Source organism: Pseudochaenichthys georgianus, chromosome 7 (genome assembly GCF_902827115.2).
Source record: "Pseudochaenichthys georgianus chromosome 7, fPseGeo1.2, whole genome shotgun sequence".
Lineage (NCBI taxonomy): Eukaryota > Metazoa > Chordata > Actinopteri > Perciformes > Channichthyidae > Pseudochaenichthys > Pseudochaenichthys georgianus.
The window spans coordinates 22,278,266-22,296,148 of NC_047509.1; the positions used below are offsets into that span (position 1 = coordinate 22,278,266).

Sequence of the window (17,883 nt, forward strand, 5' to 3'; positions counted from 1 at the left end):
TCACTCGCATAGTTCACAGCTAAAAGGCTAACAAAATGGTGAATGCATGAAAGTGTGTTATTGCCTTCTTCATTACAAAAATGTGATGCTATTGTGAGGGATTTAGTCAATTTAATTCTCAAGTAAATCTTTTAAAACAACAATATAAAACAAATCTCTTGACAGAACAGGACAACTGGATATGTGTTGTCTTAAACTCGTTCCTGGTCGGTGGTGTTCGGTCCGGCAGGCCTACTGACTGGCTGGGTGGTCGTCGGAAGGAGCCGTGGGTGGAGATCGTCTCAAAGTCTGTGTCCAATCACCACGCCTCCTTCCCCCAAGTGCATTTCGGTCCCCAAGTCCCCAAGTGCATATATATATATATATATATATATATATAAAAATAACAAATACAACCTCTGGCTTTTTCAAACTTCTCACTTTGTATGTTTAATGTGATATATATATATATATATATATATCACATTAAACATACAAAGTGAGAAGTTTGAATTTTTGTTTTTTTTGTTATATTAATATTAATATTTGTTATTTTTGGCTTGAGCCATCCCATAATACTGAGGAAGTCTGTTTCTGTAGCATAGGACAGTTTGGATTACGAAAGTCACTTCCTGCACAGAGAAGTCCTGGTAGGAAACATTCCTTAAATGTAGCTTTATCTACATTGCTTCAGTTGCATGGGTACATTTTCACACATTAAATAATAGCACTGAGTTGTATCCCTTCCTTCTGTTTTAAATACAAAATCAACTCCATAATTGTACCACAGGCAATACCCTTTAGTTGTTATCCACTGTGAGATTATTAAAGGCTAATTCCCCTAAACCATGCAGGGAAGAAGGTCATGCAAACTGGAAAGACTATTTTTAGACATCAGACACATCTGTATGCTGGAGCAGAGGGCTCCAGCTGTTTCACACACTTCAACTCACTTTTAAGTCCTCATTGTCCTAACTTGTTTATTGTATCTTTAAAAAAACAGTCAATCATACTTTATTAATAATGTGATTAATGCAACATGAAAGTGTTCAGCATGCAGATGATTTACCGCTTTCCTTTATTCAGCTCTGTCAATAGGTTTATTGTTAATGCACTTCTAGATGTGCCATTTTCGATCGGACTCAAACAGTGAACTTGTATAAAAGCAGCTGTGTCCCCAACAAGTAGAAGCCTGATGTTTTCCCGTTTTTCTCGATCAACTGTGTGATTCTGAAGCAAAGAAACAGACACACGTGAATTTAATGCATCTTTATTTCGTGCCTCTACATTTAATAAGAAAGGACAAACTGAGTAGATTTCATTCCCTTTGCATAATAAAGCATCATCCCTCTAGTGTTTCACTCTCGTATAGATTTATCTTTCAAAATATATGGAATTACCTACTTTTATGTACAAAGTTTCTCTACCATGTTTGACCTTCTGAAATTTATTTATTTATCACATCGAAATGTAAAGTGAATTGAATACATTTAACACTATTTAGATTAGATACATGTACAATTTGGATGTAATCTGGATATACTGCAAGCACTGGGAATATCTGAGATATTTTCTCAGCAACTTTTTTACAGTTTAAATATCAAGACCACAGAGACTACTGTACTCAAAACAAAAACAAGGTTGCAATGTTGCTATTCACAATATTAATGTTTCCCCCGATTTTAGTGTTTTATTTATTTTTACAGAGCTCGGTTTTAATAGTAAATATAACTCACAACACGGTAGTCAAAGGAAAGCAACGACCAAATGAGCAACTATTTCATCTGCATCCCTTCAAACCAGCAGCTTCTGGTGCGTGACAAATACTGTACTTAAGAAAATCTTGTAGAAAGCGGTTTGTCAACAACAACAATATGGTGACTCGATAGTTGGGCGTGCATTGTGTTTCAGGGATGTACTGCTGGAGGTGGTGATATGCGAGGATCAGTCAAGAAGCGGGACTTGGCATGGGAGTGATGACCTGAAGACGACCAACTGAGGACCCTCTGCTCTCCAGCAGTACACAACTCAGTTAATGCCAATAAGTGATGGGATAAGGTAGGAAAGGAAGTTCTGCAAAACAGAGAGAAAACAAGTAAAACAATTTTGTATCACTTGAAATCAAGTGTAAAATCTCTTGCATCTTTTAACATGTTCCCCTAGGATCCTTCAAAACTCTTAAAGGCAGTGAATCCAAAATATTTTGGTTTTAAAACAAAAAACGTAAACATGGCAACAAGGTATTAATGAGCTGTTTTCTCTTACGTTGCTCTATATAATATCTCAAAAACAATTCATAACATCTATTTCTTTAACTAATAATCCACAAATGCCCCTACCAATAAGGTCAGGTTGTTTTGAATGCAAATTTGAATGTAAAAGTGGCGTTCACCTGCCTTAAGCTTTAGAAGCCCTGTTTAAAGGTTTACATGTTGTAATATCCATAGCAACATAATCTTTGGGTTTAAAGCTTCACTGTATTTCTATATCGAAAAGTTAACTTCCTTTGGGAGGAACTGTGTCTCATCACAAATTACCACATGGATTGCTTTTTCTCCTCATTTTCTTTTGTTTGCTCATGTAATGGTCAGAAGTAGTTGCTTGGCAACACAGGACTGCCAGATATGATTTGCTATACGAGGGTCACATTGAATTGTCAGGGGTCTGCCTCTTATGGACCCTATTACTCAACAAAGACCCCCGCAGTGTTGTGATGTGGTGGCCACGCACCTCTTTTCACTCTGGAGCTGCTTAGAAGAGACCGCAATCTTTAAGGTTTTCTTTGATGATGATGTCTGTCACAGCGTTGAACACAATCTGCACGTTCCTTGTGTCTGTGGCACAGGTCAAGTGGGAGTAGATTTCCTTCACTCCCTTCTTCATGTTCAGTTCCATGAACTGCAACTTGATGTAGTTGGCGGCGTCATCGTATGAGTTGCAACCTAAAACAAAAAGCAGGGGGTAAAAATGGTAGAGGATTTATGGGTGTATTATTGTATATAAAAATCAATGCATAATTCTGCATCACTGTGTTGGTCAGCTCAAATGATGTAAGTTTAATATAATTACTTGCATCACATAATTTTATTAAAGCTCTCTGCAGTTTCTCAAGACTCCTCATTTGATCATTTCAGTCTTCCTTTAGTTTGAGCAGTTTGAGTCACAAGTCAAATTAATAGCAAGTTGTGTTTCTAATGCATTATAGGTCCATTTCCACGTTTTCTTTTCAGACATGTTCCTGTTACAGTCTCATGTAAATCAAAGCTTAAGCATGACTTGTTAGCTGAGTGTGATCCCCTCTCACTGCATGTCTGACAGATAATAGGTTATTATAGCATCTCGCTGTCAAACGTAGTCCTGTCCAACACATCCTCACTCCCAGGTCGGCCTATGTTGACGTTATGTCAAGTCCCCTGCCGGCTTTTTCCAACGCAAGGGGGGGGGGCCTTAGCGTCCATTTTCAACGCAAGGGGGGGGGCCTTAGCGTCCATTTTCAACGCAAGGGGGGGGGGCCCTTAGCGTCCATTTTCAGCTTTCCGGGATGTCCATGTGCTTCTATGGACGCTCATGGAAGCACGGCATTCGTTTGTGTCAACTGCCCTTAAAGGCAATGAAGACACTACACTACCCAGAATCCCCAGCTATCGTTTGGACACCATGTGCTCTGTTTGACAAACCCCGTGATAGTCCTCAAGCTCTGTGATTGGAGAGTGTGCTCCGAGGGTTACCGAGCCTCGAACAGCACTTGAAATGGGATGGAACCACGGCAGACTGTTCAAAACTGGATTTGAACGGGTCCACCGCGTCCCCCCCCCCCCCCCACCCCGTCCCCAGAACTACACATGCTGGCTATTCTGTTTCGCAACATGTTCTCTATGGCACGTCTCTACTGGGAGTTGTAGTTTTAAAAGACGTTTTCGTATTTCCCATAATAAGAAGTTGCCAGTATTAAACTGTGTACATCCCTGGAGGTTTAGGGGACAGGAAACACTCACATTTAAAACATATAATTAATAAATGGGTGAAAATTGCTTGTGCCCATAATGGGCAGTATTAATATATATACCCACACGCCAGCTAAGGTCAGAAGAGCTTTATTTAACAGCTGGACTTATGTTTGTGACCCCTCCTGTTGTTAATTGATAACATTACATTACATTACATTAATTGATAAGCCTGAAACATGCACTTGTCAAGGTTCAGAGGCACATTTTGCAAATATGGCAGTAGCCATCGATCAGCTTAAGATAAGATATACTTTATTGATCCCAAGTTGGAACATTTGCGTTACATCAGCATGTGTAACAGTTAAATATGCAGTGGTGTTTATTTGAAAATAATTTAGTATAATCACACAAATTCTGTGTTTTATATTTAACAATTCTGTGTTCTTTATTTATTGATTGTTCAATACCTGACAAGGCCGGAGATGAAATATCTGCATATATCATAAGAGTATAATACATTATGTATAATATCAGTTAAAATAAGTGCTTCAACATAGTTAACATTGCTGGAGGTATGCACACATATTGATAGATGTCTTGTAATGCACTGTTGAGGAACCTGCGACCCAAGTTTTTCATTCAATGCAGAACTACACCATAGTTGTGTAGGCCTATATGATATGTCAATACACCTTAGAACATCTTGAAATCTTGAACGGGATGTGCAAAATAGTCATTATATACAGTCTTTAATTAACTATTAGTAGAGAATAACGAGTAATGAATATACTTTATAGGGATCCTATTAATATCTAATAATAAAAATAATGAAATTCAATAACATGCTTTAACCACCAGGTGTCTCTTTATATCATCTGTGCACCTTTATGGTGTAAATACAGCCTATCTACCAATTGGATCAAATATAAAAGTGAGCCGAATTAGTGTTGATACGGCAAGGAGACGTATTGTGTGAAAAGAAATGTAAGATGTTGTTTAATGGCTGATATATTTATGATCCACGTCACGTTTTCAGTTCCTCATGTTTGTCTTCTCATCAGGGCTATAAATACAGAACTACGGCAGATATGTAATATTTAATGCAGCCGAACCGTGTACTACAATGCCGTTATGTGATGACTTTCAAAGAGAAAAGCAAGCACACTCGGAATAAGGTATTTTATTTTTTTTAAATGTTTTCGGTCTGTTTCCGGTATTTGTTAATGACGATGTGCTGTGAGATGTGAGACTGGAATTGCACAGGGGGAAATAACGTATCTTTAGATGCGGATTTTGTTAAACTAATATGTTTGCGCTGTGGACCAACACTATACATTGACGGGGAAGGGGGTAGCAATAAAGATAACACCATTAAACAGTTACACAACATAACATAAATAATATCGATAGCAGCGTCCCTAGCAACCACCTTGGTAACAATGAAAACGTTGGACGCAATTTCCTGAAGTAATCTTCGTAATAACTAGCAAACTAAAGATCATGTACATCCACTGCACACATAATCTGAAATAACAACTCATATTTCTCGCATCAAATGACATCAAAACGCATTTTAATGGCCAAACTAACTTTAAAATAGGCATTTTACACCCAGAATAAAACGAAGTTCGGCCATGTTTTCTTTTTCTGCAGGGAGAAATGATAGCTGGGGATTCTGGGTAGTGTAGTGTCTTCTGCCATCCTTTACTCCGAAAAAAGATTAGTTTCTCCGAATCGAAGGGGAAAAATACAAAAGCATTGCACACAATTTAAACCAATCAATGTTGTGTAATTAACAAGGATAATCTGGTGTTTTTTAGTCGATGAGTAGTGCAGATATCACTGTAAAATCAATCGTCAGTAAGGGGAATATTTACTTCCGGGTGTACAATTCTCCGCTATCCAATGAGAATGGACGCTCACATTGCCTTTAAGGGCAGTCGACACAAACGAATGCCGTGCTTCCATGAGCGTCCATAGAAGCACATGGACATCCCGGAAAGCTGAAAATGGACACTAAGGCCCCCCCCCCTTGCGTTGAAAATGGACGCTAAGGCCCCCCACCTTGCGTTGAAAATGGACGCTAAGGCCCCCCCCCTTGCGTTAGAAAAAGCCGGCAGGGGACTTGACATAACGTCAATATAGGCCGACCTGGGAGTGAGGATGTGTTGTCCTGTCATAGCAGCACAGAGTGCGGCAGCTTTAAAACTTCTTACCATCATAGTCCGGGAAGCAGATGCTCAGATGGACTTTCTTGATCTTCTCCTCAAAGAGATCCTTCTTGTTGAGGAAAAGCACGATGGAGGTCAGTGCAAAGAATCTGTGGTTGCAGATACTGTTGAATAGATGGAGGGACTCGTGCATGCGGTTCTGAAAAAGGTCAGAGAGGAACAGGATGAGTTTACCAGCTGACGTGTGTCGCCTCGTGCTTTACGATAGGATGGCGGAGTTTTGACTCACCACTTCGTCGTCCTCTACCAGCACCATGTCGTATGCACTGAGAGCTCCGCAGAAGATGATGCAGGTCACACCCTCGAAACAATGGATCCACTTCTTCCTCTCTGACCTCTGGCCACCCACATCGAACATCCTGTTCACCACACAGAAACACAATGTCAGCCCTGGATATCATGCTGCTTTGAGGCAGTGGTTCCCTAACCCTATTGCCCTGTCAGATGAACTCCCTTCATCAAACCACAATATGTGTTTCAAATGTAGGGCAGAATTTATGTAAAAGTGAATATATTAAATGTGTTCATACAATTGAACTCTATATATTTTGGTTGTTTAAAATCATACTACTGCTTTGAGTAAAACCGACCATTTTCTTCATTACTTTTAGCTAATCTTATGAACTGTTTAGTCGTTACTATTAAACTTCACCAACTAGTTTTGGGACCCACTTGCATGCCTGCCCCATGTGTTCAGGTATTAAAGTTGACTTGTTCTTAATATGTACATTTATTCTTTAGCTAATACAATGTACCCCTGGGTTTGAAGTACCCCTGGTTGAGAACCACTGCTGTAATGTTCAGTCAGTTCTTGGTGGTGTCATGCTTTGTATAAGGCCTGATTGTGACTCACCTGAAGTGCAGCTCTTTGCAGGCGAACTGTTCTTCAATGATACCAGTGGTTTTGACTCGAGATCGCAGAACGTCCTGCTCAGTGGGGAGGTAGTCTGATTTGGAAATTCTCTCCATTTCATTGAGGTAGCTGAGAACAAACGAAATAGCAATCAGACTTCAGATTTACAAACATCTCTATCTATAAACACTAAGCCAGCTGCCTCTCTAGTTTTACATGAAAGCTCTCTACTGTATCTATCCCAGTAGTAAACGTGGACTCACTAGCCAGCGGAGTCGTTCAGCTGGAACTCAGCAGCGCGATCGTAGGCGGCCTGCACACCAGTGTCTTTCCACAGTTTCTGGATTACATCACTCAGCTCAGGAGGCATTGTGCCCTCTTCAATGGAGTCGGACAAGTTCTGCAGCTTCTGTGCATTCTCCTGTTGGTTTAAATGCACACAGTACCACGATCCATCAGCAACAGTACTACAGGACTATTTAGTGTACGTCAGAAAAATTGACTCTACAAGTTAATCATGTCTGGTCTACATCCTTTTAGTGTCATATGAGACCTGTGCAGTAGGAGAGCCAAAATCAATGGTCAGCATCTCCATGCCTCTGATGATAGCCAGAGTAGACTGCAGGATGTTTCCAAAGACGATTCCTCTGAACTCCAGTTGTTCCTCTTTTGTGTAACCACCTTGATGCAGAATCCTGTACACAGAAAAGTGATAGTTTATGGGTGGTACATTTTATTTCCCAGATATATAGACATGTTTATATAAAGGCTGTTTGGGGAAACCTCCATTGAAATGGAACAACTAGGATCTTGAAAGTATATGCTTTAGTTTTTTCCACACATGTGAAAAGGGAAGTTAACACGACAAAGAAACAACCCACTGGAGCTGGTGCTCACAGCGCCCCCCTGTGGTGTGTTTCTGACCTCACTCAGCTCTTACTGCCACAGTGTAGCGCACAAAACAAGTGCTGACAAATCAGAGTAAGCGGATGTTTGCCCTGTCGACCTTTTGTTAAAAGGCTTGCCTGCAAGTGAAACAGAAAGAGATGAGGGATCTATGGCCTGCTGGCTGCATTCCCGACTGATGAGATTTAAAAAAAAAAGACTCCCGTAGCTTGTCTCTGACATGGTGTGGATGACACAAAACCAAATCACGTATTCCTTATTTTAATACTTACTTCATCTGTTTCACAATGGTGCTTTTTCCTGACTCGCCAGCACCTGGAAGATAAGAACAGTGTAAGCAAAAAAACACACACAAATGTTTCTCTTCACATGCCACTGAGTAGAAACACAATGCACGCAATAAACATAAGAAGAATTAGTCTTGATGATGCAGTACATTTTAAGGGGCAAATCTGTTTGGCTTGTTTCACAATGATTCTCTGAACATTAAGACTACTCAATGAAACTGGCTTTGTGCTAGTGCTAGAGTTACCTTTAAGTTACATATGTTTATGGAAATCATGCCAGTGCTATTCAAGAAAATCCATTGTCAACAGTTTCACTAATCACTGTCTTTGTATTGTGTTAATGTACTATTGTCTATCTTTATGTAAATACATATGTGTGAGCGTTATTGTCAAAAGTACAGCTTTACAAAAAGAGCTTATTTTTCACTTTGTCCGAGACAAGTTTTCTCTTGTTTTTTCAGAAAAAAATGTCTTGACAACATCAGACAGTGTTATCTGTCACACCTTTTAATATTTGCTATTTGTGTCTGTCAAAGAATGGTAAGCCTGAAGTTGTGATGGTTTAAAAGAGACACTGAAGTGGCTAAAGGCGCGGCTAACGGGCAGCATAATCTCCTCACAGCACAGCAACAAAGCTCTTGGCTTTCTGGTCTCGCTGAGCTGCATAATGTAGTCTAATTATGTCCTATGGAAGTAATTGATGTCAGATTATCAGGAGGTTTTTGTACATCGAGGCCATCATGCAGCGATAAATGCCACTGAGTGTGTAAGCAGACGCCTCTAAACTTTAAGAAATGCAACTCTATATGGAGGCAATCCAGACAGGAGGAGAATTATGTTTGCTTTTCTGGGAACAGCTTCTCTGGATCAAATTAATATTGTGGATACTTTGTATCATGGATCAATGCACTAGTAGTGGACTGTGCAGTAATGTGCAATTCAAGCCACAGTTGCATTGTTTTGGTAAAAAAACATGCAGGTAGATCAAGCTCTCTGCAGCATTGTAAGCTCAGCCAAGAGGAGTTTATCACAGAGCAAAGCCGGCTGTCCTGCTCTCATTGGAGCCACGTTAAGCTCCATCCTCAGATTTACTGCCTGAGCATTTAAAGACACTCGTGTGACCTCGCCCGCTCAGGGAAGAACTTGTAGGTTTCTCCTTGCTTGTGATGGGCTGGTAAAGATGGCACTGATACGTTATCAAGACTGATTTGCATGAGCTGTGATGATGTAATGAAGAGTGTCTTTATCTTTATGCATGAGTCATTCTTTCACCTCGTGCTCATTAACGAATGTTCCCTAGGCTTTACTTTGACACTCAATCTGACTTTAAAAGGGAGCTCTCTGTCCATGTTTATTCTGCAGAAATACTATAGATGTTTTTACTTTAATCAACAAAAAGACATTTGGTTTTCAGCAATCTACAACATTATTTGATAATGCAGTCTGGGAACAATAAAGGACTGCATGTGTCTTCTTTGGAAACATTTAAACATAGGTTTTGTTGAAATTACGACAACTCTTTCTCACTCCTCTCACAGCCCACAAGATGGCACTCTTCTTATCCTACCGCCTCACTTCTTACTGTCTGACCTCTGATGCTGACTCCTCTGTGGATCTAGTGCAGGTAGTTTTAACAGTGTTTACAACCCAGTAGACTTTCAAAAAATAATGCAATGTTGTGAGACATGAACTCTGCATTAAATACTTGATTTTTAACATGCATTGGCAGCAGCACAGAGGTCCATGCTCTTCAAAGATCATTTTATACTATATACTATACTATTTGTTTTCATCTGACTTCATTTTAGAGCAACCTACTTGCTTCCATTTTTGTATTTGTGTTGTTACATCAAATCAGCAATAATCTGTATTTGATGTAGTCCTATATTCTTCCCATGCCCATGCAAATATTGCTGTTATAATATAACAATAAGGTAATAAGACACATGTTGTTATTTCTGTGCGAGTTGAGGGATCAACAAAGACGTCTCCAGGTGGATCTGCACTAAACCAGTTAGCTAAGCGGATTGACATATCACTGCTGGGCTGTGATTCATTTAGACTAAAGGCTATGATGTTTTAAACACCATGTCCTTCCAAGTCAGTATTTACTGTAAGACAATGCCAAGAAAACCTGCAAGCAATTTTCAGCGACTCTTTCAAATGTATTTGGTTTTGTTGAATATTTAAAATTATGATTTCACTGCTTATGCATTTATTTATGCATCAGCAAAAAAAACACAATTTAAGACAGCTGAACTAGCTTCAACCTCTGCAGTGATTATATTATGGGAATACACATGTAATACAAGTGTATTACTAGTGCTTGTTCTCGAGTGAGGGAACAATGGAGCGTGAGATGGGCCGGAGAATCGGAGCAGCGGGAGCGGTACTGCAGTCGCTTTACCGCACCGTTGTGACGAAAAGGGAGCTGAGCCAGAAGGCAAAGCTCTCTGTCTACCGGGCCATTTTCGTTCCTACCCTCACCTATGGTCATGAAGGATGGGCCATGACCGAAAGAACGAGATCGCGGATACAAGCGGCCGAGATGGGTTTTCTCCGCCGGGTGGCTGGTGTCTCCCTTAGGGATAAGGTGAGAAGTTCGGTCATCCGAGAGGGACTCGGAGTTGAGCCGCTCCTCCTTCGCGTCGAAAGGAGCCAGTTGAGGTGGTTCGGGCACCTAGTTAGGATGCCACCTGGGCGCCTCCCTAGGGAGGTGTTCCAGGCACGTCTGGGAAGAGACCAAGGGGTAGACCTAGGACCAGGTGGAGGGTTTATATCTCTTCGCTGGCCTGGGTGCGCCTTGGGATCCCCCAGTCAGAGCTGGTTGATGTCGCCAGGGAAAAGAAAGTTTGGGGCTCTCTGCTGGAACTGCTACCCCCGCGACCCGACCACGGATAAGCGGGAGAAGATGGATGGATTTTCAATATTCTTTCAAATCTGCTTTCAAATCTGCTTTTCTTATTCTACAAATTATTTGTTCTTTATCTCACATCCCTTTGTTAACTTCTCAACCTGCAAACGTATCTCTCGTATCCCTCTCTGCTGTTCCCGCTAATGCCCTCTTCGTTTTGCACAAGCTTAAACAGTCTTCCCCCTTTCTAATAAACTAATGTAAGGTTTGATCCAGAAACAAGCCTGTAAATCCTGAGCATATCTTACATCTAACTAAGCAGTGTGTAACAGCTGTGTCAGATGGCTCGCATCCAATATTTGAAGAATACGCAGAAAATTAGCCAATGAACTCAGATTGAAGCATTCAATGTTACGTATGAATACAATATTATGGATTACATGATCTGCTCATGAATGAATTCATTCTGAAACTTGAAAACCAACTCTCAGGGGTTCATGAAAGCTGACCAAAACATGTTCTCAGTCATGTATTTTCATTTAATTGATCACTTGTTTTGAGTAATTGCTGACTTCAGGAGCCCTGTTCTACTCTGAAGACTTCAACTTCCACAGAAACCTTTGTTAAAGTTGAAAAATAAAAATTGAAGTTTGTTGATTCCTGAATCTTTTAAAGTGAAAAGGCGTCATTTCTGTCGCTTGGCATCACCTGCTGTTTGGGACAACAAATACAACTTGATACATCAAGACCATTCATAATTCCACTTACCAAGCAGTAATAGCTTGACCGTTTTAGCGTCCTTATCAGCATCCTTTTGGAGTTGCTTTTCCAAATCCTTGGACTTTTGGTCCTCGGCGCTTGCTCCCGCACCCATGCTTTCTTCCTCCAGAAACTCAAGATCCTCAAGGATAGAAATTTTGACGGTTACTCTGGAGCTGTCGAGCAGAGAATCAGGTTGCAACACTAATTGTGCTGAAAGGCGATTTTAGAGCGGAAGGATTGGGAGGGAGGTGCTTGAGTCCTTCCTAGCTTCGTTGGCCTCTTTCTGTGAGTAGATCAGTACCTTGGCAAGGTTCAAGTAAATTCAGAAGCTCTTGCCAACCGAAATCCACCCTTTAATTCCTTTGGCTTAAACCTCTTACTTAGGAGTTGCCTCTTCCTGATTGGTTAGCCAATCCAATTAGTGTAATAAGGGCAGTAGTGAATGATGTAAAGAAAAGAAGAGAATACTTACATATATTGCTGGGCTCAGTGACAGTCATGGATCTCATTGAATTGTTTGTCTATACACCAAATGCTTGTAGATTCTTTGACACTTGATATATAAATACAAAGGAAGTACACTACATTTTTCTGTTTTTTATAGTACGTCAATTGTTTTTCCTGTCATCCTAGATCATAAAGCGTCATCTGCCTGACGATATATGTTCTGTGTATATATATTTTGTATGGTTAAGACATTGTCTATTTGGTTTGCAGTCAGCGTGCATACTTTGCTCTTTTGATCCATACTGTACCTCCTGCTGGACTCTTGACTTCAGTGTCAGCCACATGGACGAAGCAATGAGGCATTAACCTTTCATAAACTTCTTATAGTTAAGACGTTTAAATCCCAGGTGGTGTGGTGATGGCTAAATAAAGCAACTGCCATTGTCATTGAGATGCTTCAGTGAGGTCTCAGAGACATCATGACCTTAATATGTTTCCCGTTTCAACATTATTTAAACTATCTCATACATGTTCATGTTTTCTTCGAGGCAGAGCAGATTTCTTTAAGACAGGAGGTTGGGATGTTACGTGCATTAAGCACATTAAGCGTATGAGCGCTGTGGCATTGATCTGTGGAGGTCAGTGGGGCTGGTGTTCAGGGCTGTCCCCGCTCTGCGTGTTAGAGGAATTACACTGAGACAACATATCTAAGGTTGTTAATTAGGTAAGAAAACAGAAACTATTGTATAGTTTTCCTGACAAAGTGCATCAGAAACAAAGTGTTGCTTAGTTTGGATTGAAAACTTTGGTGTCTCCAGCTTTTTAGTTAAGCTCTGTACGTTATATTTTACAATATAAACTTTGGACGTTGAATTTGGAGGTTTGATCATACCATAAACTCATCTTTTGGTTAATGAATATTTAAAACTTCCGAAATGGAGAAAGTAGAGGTGCTTATTATTGATGTACTGATGTTTTTATGTTGTAAATGTATTATCTTTTAAATAGATACACATGACAACTATTGCACTCTGTCCATACTAGGAGAGGGATCCCTCCTCCGTTGCTCTCCTCGATGTTCCATTTTTTCCTTGTGTGATGTGAGGGTCTAGGCACAGAGGGTGTCGTCTTCTGTACAAACTGTGAAGCCCCTGAGACAAATGTGTGATATTGGGCTATATTAATAGCCTTTTTTATTATTATATGTCTTTGTTGAACAAGGACCATGCATAAAAATACACTAATCTCATAAAGAGAAGAGATGCTATATGCCAGATTATAGCTAAAAGCTCATTCCCATCTGCATATAAATACATTTGGATTGATTGTGTGATACAGTATGAAGGATGTATCTTAAAATATGATGTGCAGAATATTAAATGGGTTTATTGGTCACTGAAATGATCTCTTCCCCTGTCAAGCCCCAAAGACCCCCTCGGCGGGTCTTTTCTTTTTCTTTCATCTTAATATTTAAGAACCTATTCATGTGTTATACCAGATTAACGGGAAGAATCTCAGCTAACTGACAATACAAACCATTTTTACCAAAACAAAACACAAGTCTCATAAAAAGCATCTAAATGACCCCTGAGCGAAAAACGCTAACGCACTTTGGCACAGAACTCAAGATAAAGATACCCTTATTACTTATCGTAGCTGCACTTACAAGATATCCGATTAAAGCTGAGGTTCCACAGATTATATAGGTATAGTATCATCACTGAGAGATCCGAACTCGCGACAGGGGAAGCAAACACAGACATCACAACACGTACCTTTATGGAGCTTTTACGGGAGATCGTCTCACCGTAGCTGTCAATCTGATCAAAAGACGTGTTCAATGGCATTAAAACGAGAAAAAACGCGGCTGAATCGGTTAATCCATAGGTTAATAATGTGTCTGTAGCTTTGAAAAAATTATTTATAATCCATATTTCCATTTTTATGTAAAAATCAGAGAGTAAAAGTTAGCTGCTAATGGTAGCCACCAGAGTTATCGCAGCTTCCGGTTTTTACTATGCGTCACTCTCACTCTTTATAGAGTGGCGAAGTCCCTCCCCTTCCGGCAAGATATCAATTCCTCAATTCCGAGTCTTGACCCTATGTTCCCATTGCAAGGACAAATAATTAATGAAGCAAACATGTCAGAGTTTGTTCCAGTCAGCCATAAAACACTTGAAGACGTTATATTCCATCTAAAAACAACTACATGTAGTCTTGATAGTCTTCCGACAAACTTCTTTAAAAATGTCTATTGCTATATTGCCTCAGATGTACTGCAGATTGTGAACATGTCGCTCCATTCAGGTGACTTCCCTAAGGACTTGAAAACTGCAGTTATTAAGCCACTGCTAAAAAAAAAAGAACACACTCGATACACTGATAATCAGTAATTACAGGCCAATTTCAAATTTACAATTTTTAAGCAAAATAATTGAAAAGGTTGTCTACCTTCAACTTAACAGTTTGTTGACCTCCAATAACATTTTAGACACCTTCCAATCTGGTTTTAGGTCTCGTCATAGCACAGAGACGGTTTTATTAAAGATTTTAAATGACATTCATTGTAATACCGACTGTGGGAAATCCACAGTTTTAGTTCTATTAGACCTCAGTGCGGCGTTTGACACCGTAGATCACAACATTTTAATAGAAAGACTAGAGAAATGGGTGGGTCTGTCTGGCACTGTCCTAAAATGGTTTACATCCGATGTTGAAAACCGAGAGTATTTTGTTTCAATTGGTAGCTGTACATCGGACAGAACCAAAATGACTTGTGGAGTTCCCCAGGGGTCGATCCTCGGGCCCCTTCTATTCAATTTGTACATGCTGCCACTTGCTCAAATAATTAGAAATAACAACATTTCTTATCATAATTACGCGGATGACACCCAAATCTACATATCACTTTCCATAGATGAATACGGTCCTACTGATTTATTGATCACATGTCTAAAACAAATACATGACTGGATGTGCCGTAATTTCTTACAGCTCAACACACAAAAAAATGAAGTAATTGTTTTTGGAACCAAAGAAGAAATAATTAAAGTCTCTGCACACCTGGAATCACTATTACTCGAACCGAAAAGTCAAGCAAGAAACTTAGGTATCATTTTAGACTCTGACCTCAATTTTAACAGCCACATCAGGGCAATCAACAGATCAGCCTACTACCATCTAAAAAATATCTCGCGTATTAAAGACCTTATGTCCAAGCAAGACCTTGAAAAACTTGTCCATGCATTTGTTTTTAGCAAGCTTGACTACTGCAACAGCATCTTCACAGGCCTCACAAAAAAATCACTCCGTAAACTCCAACTAATTCAAAATGCTGCTGCCAGAATCTTAACCCGGACAAAGAAAACAGATCACATCACTTCAGTGCTGAGATCGCTGCATTGGCTTCTTGGTGAGAGAATTGATTTTAAGATTTTAATGCACACATATAAAGCACTAAACGGGCTAGGACCCAAATATATCAAGGACCTTCTTCAGTGGTACGAACCCAGCAGACCCTTAGGTCTTCAGGCGCAGGCCAGCTCACTGTTCCATTTGTGAGATCAAAGCGTGGGAAAGCAGCCTTCTGAATCTATGCTCCTAATGCATGGAACAAACTCCCAGAACATCTGAGAATGAGCTAGCACTTTAGAATCATTTAAATCAGGTCTAAAAACATTTCTTTTTAATATTGCTTTTCAAATTTAAATGTTCTAATTTTCGAACTGTTAAACATGGTTTTCTTTCTTTTAATTAATTATTTTGGGTGTTTTGTATTTCTTCTCAATGTATTGTGTTTGCTCTGTTTGATCCTGTAAAGCACTTTGAATTGCATTACTGTATGAATTGTGCTATACAAATCAATTGTCTTGCCTTGCCTTGCCTTCCGGTCGACCTCCATGGGACCTTATTTCGAAAAAAGTATGTATTGAAGTCAATGGAGAGAGAAAGATTATCTTTCGATCCCGTTTGAATTGTGCCACGAATTACACATATGATGTTTGTCAATTTAAAAGATAATTTTGCAAGTCAAAAAAATAAAACTGTGAAGTAACACAATTTTGTAATTTTTAATACAATTAATAAAAACAACAAGGTTTGGGTTCGTTCTTCAGATGACTGTGACGTTAACTTGTAAGCTCAATAATGAACTCCAGCTCAACCAACCATATTGTAATATCTAAGTAATCATCTTGAAATATGACATTAATAATTGTAATATACACACATCTTATTGTGAGGTTGATTTCACATACACTACTTCGACGTTAGCTAAATAGAAAATAGCATGGATAATTTACAAAGGCTTTAAAAACACAGCAGGAGCCCAAGACAATTATAAAACTTGTCATTATTTCAGTACAGTTCAATTGGTTTTATTTTCATAAACGGTTATCAACCGTTAGTGCCAAAGCAGTAGAGTAGGCTATAATATATGAATGACTGCTGTATAGACTACAACCACTACTTGTTTAGCTAGCATAAACTCAACAAAGCTATCGTTAGCTGGCAGACTGACGTTATTTCGCCGCTAAACTGCACGATATAAAACGGTGGTCTTCAAAGCGGATTTAATCCTCAATCACAATAATAATATTCAAAGTAATACTGGGCAAGTAATGGGCACAACTTACCGTTGATTGACGCGCCATGTCAGCGGACTGGTAGCGACACGAACCGTTAGCGAACAGTTAGCCCCGCAGTCATCCGGTTCGACCTGACTGTGACTGTGACTGACCCAAGCCTCGTTGTTCTGATAGCTCAGCCCCTTCGCTCCAACCCCCCTCCCTCCCCCACATCTACAGGTGAAAATTACTTTTGCGACACATTTATCGCAAGAAGTGTAGCAAAAGTCAAGACCGCAGATCCGTCGATTTATACTGCCACAGAGCAGATTCGTCAAGTTGTAATGACTGATTTGAGAGGTTGTAATAAATAAAGTTGCAGTTGTAATGGAAAATATATTGAAAAAATATGTATTTTTCTGCAAGTGAACATTTCATCACTAAGTTCATTTTTTTTCTACAAGCTACAAAACTTTTTTTTTCTTCTGTGACTTCAAATTTGGTTCACAGTTACGTGGATATTTTTTACAAGTGTACATTTGGTTCACAGTTACGTGGATATTTTATACAAGTGTAAATGTAAGCACACAAACTCAGATTTTTTTTCTGCAAGTGCTCACATCAAGTTTTACATGCTCTCACATTTTGCACCATATCTACCTTCATATGGAGGGACATGTCCTACCAAGGAAGCGTCCTCGACATTGAGAAACACCCTATGTGTAACGTAATGTCCTTGTGCTAAATCCTGCTAGAGAGAAAGGTTTGAGCTCCATACAGTTTCAGAAATATAGCTTGAAGTGGTTGGGAGCATAATATGACATTTAATCACCGCAGCGTTTAGCTGAGTTTCTCCCGGTAGAAATCTCTCTAGCATGGGAAACCTGCGTGACGCTACAAAGGGGCGTGGCTAGCAGCAGCCGTTCCATTTAAAGCAGAATCAGCCTGGCTACAATGGGTGATCTGTTTGGTATTTTAAGCAAAAAACTTCATAGACATGTTTTGTAGGTATGGCCCTACAATACATTTTTCAAATGTATGTGTTTATAAAT

The 17,883-nt window shown here is 39.7% G+C and overlaps 1 protein-coding gene across 1 annotated transcript; it reads right to left on the reverse strand.

Annotated features, from left to right (window-relative positions):
• Positions 1 to 2,026: 2,026 nt before the first annotated feature.
• gnat2 (guanine nucleotide binding protein (G protein), alpha transducing activity polypeptide 2) lies at positions 2,027 to 11,931 on the reverse strand. Its single transcript, XM_034087119.1, has 9 exons — positions 11,826 to 11,931; positions 8,189 to 8,231; positions 7,564 to 7,705; positions 7,274 to 7,431; positions 7,011 to 7,139; positions 6,387 to 6,516; positions 6,143 to 6,296; positions 2,710 to 2,921; positions 2,027 to 2,052 (listed from the first exon to the last, which is right to left on the reverse strand). The coding sequence occupies exons 1-8, from the start codon at positions 11,929 to 11,931 to the stop codon at positions 2,731 to 2,733; spliced, it is 1,053 nt and encodes a 350-aa protein (XP_033943010.1). The 3' UTR covers positions 2,027 to 2,052; positions 2,710 to 2,730.
• Positions 11,932 to 17,883: the final 5,952 nt, after the last annotated feature.

Excerpts from the sequence above, each read along its gene's own strand:
- gnat2 (XM_034087119.1), bottom strand. The coding sequence starts at position 11,931 with ATGGGTGCGGGAGCAAGCGCCGAGGACCAAAAGTCCAAGGATTTGGAA. Across the intron at positions 8,232-11,825 it reads GGTCAAGCTATTACTGCTTG|GTGCTGGCGAGTCAGGAAAA; the intron begins GTAAGTGGAATT and ends CTTATCTTCCAG. Across the intron at positions 7,432-7,563 it reads TTGGCTCTCCTACTGCACAG|GAGAATGCACAGAAGCTGCA; the intron begins GTCTCATATGAC and ends TTAAACCAACAG.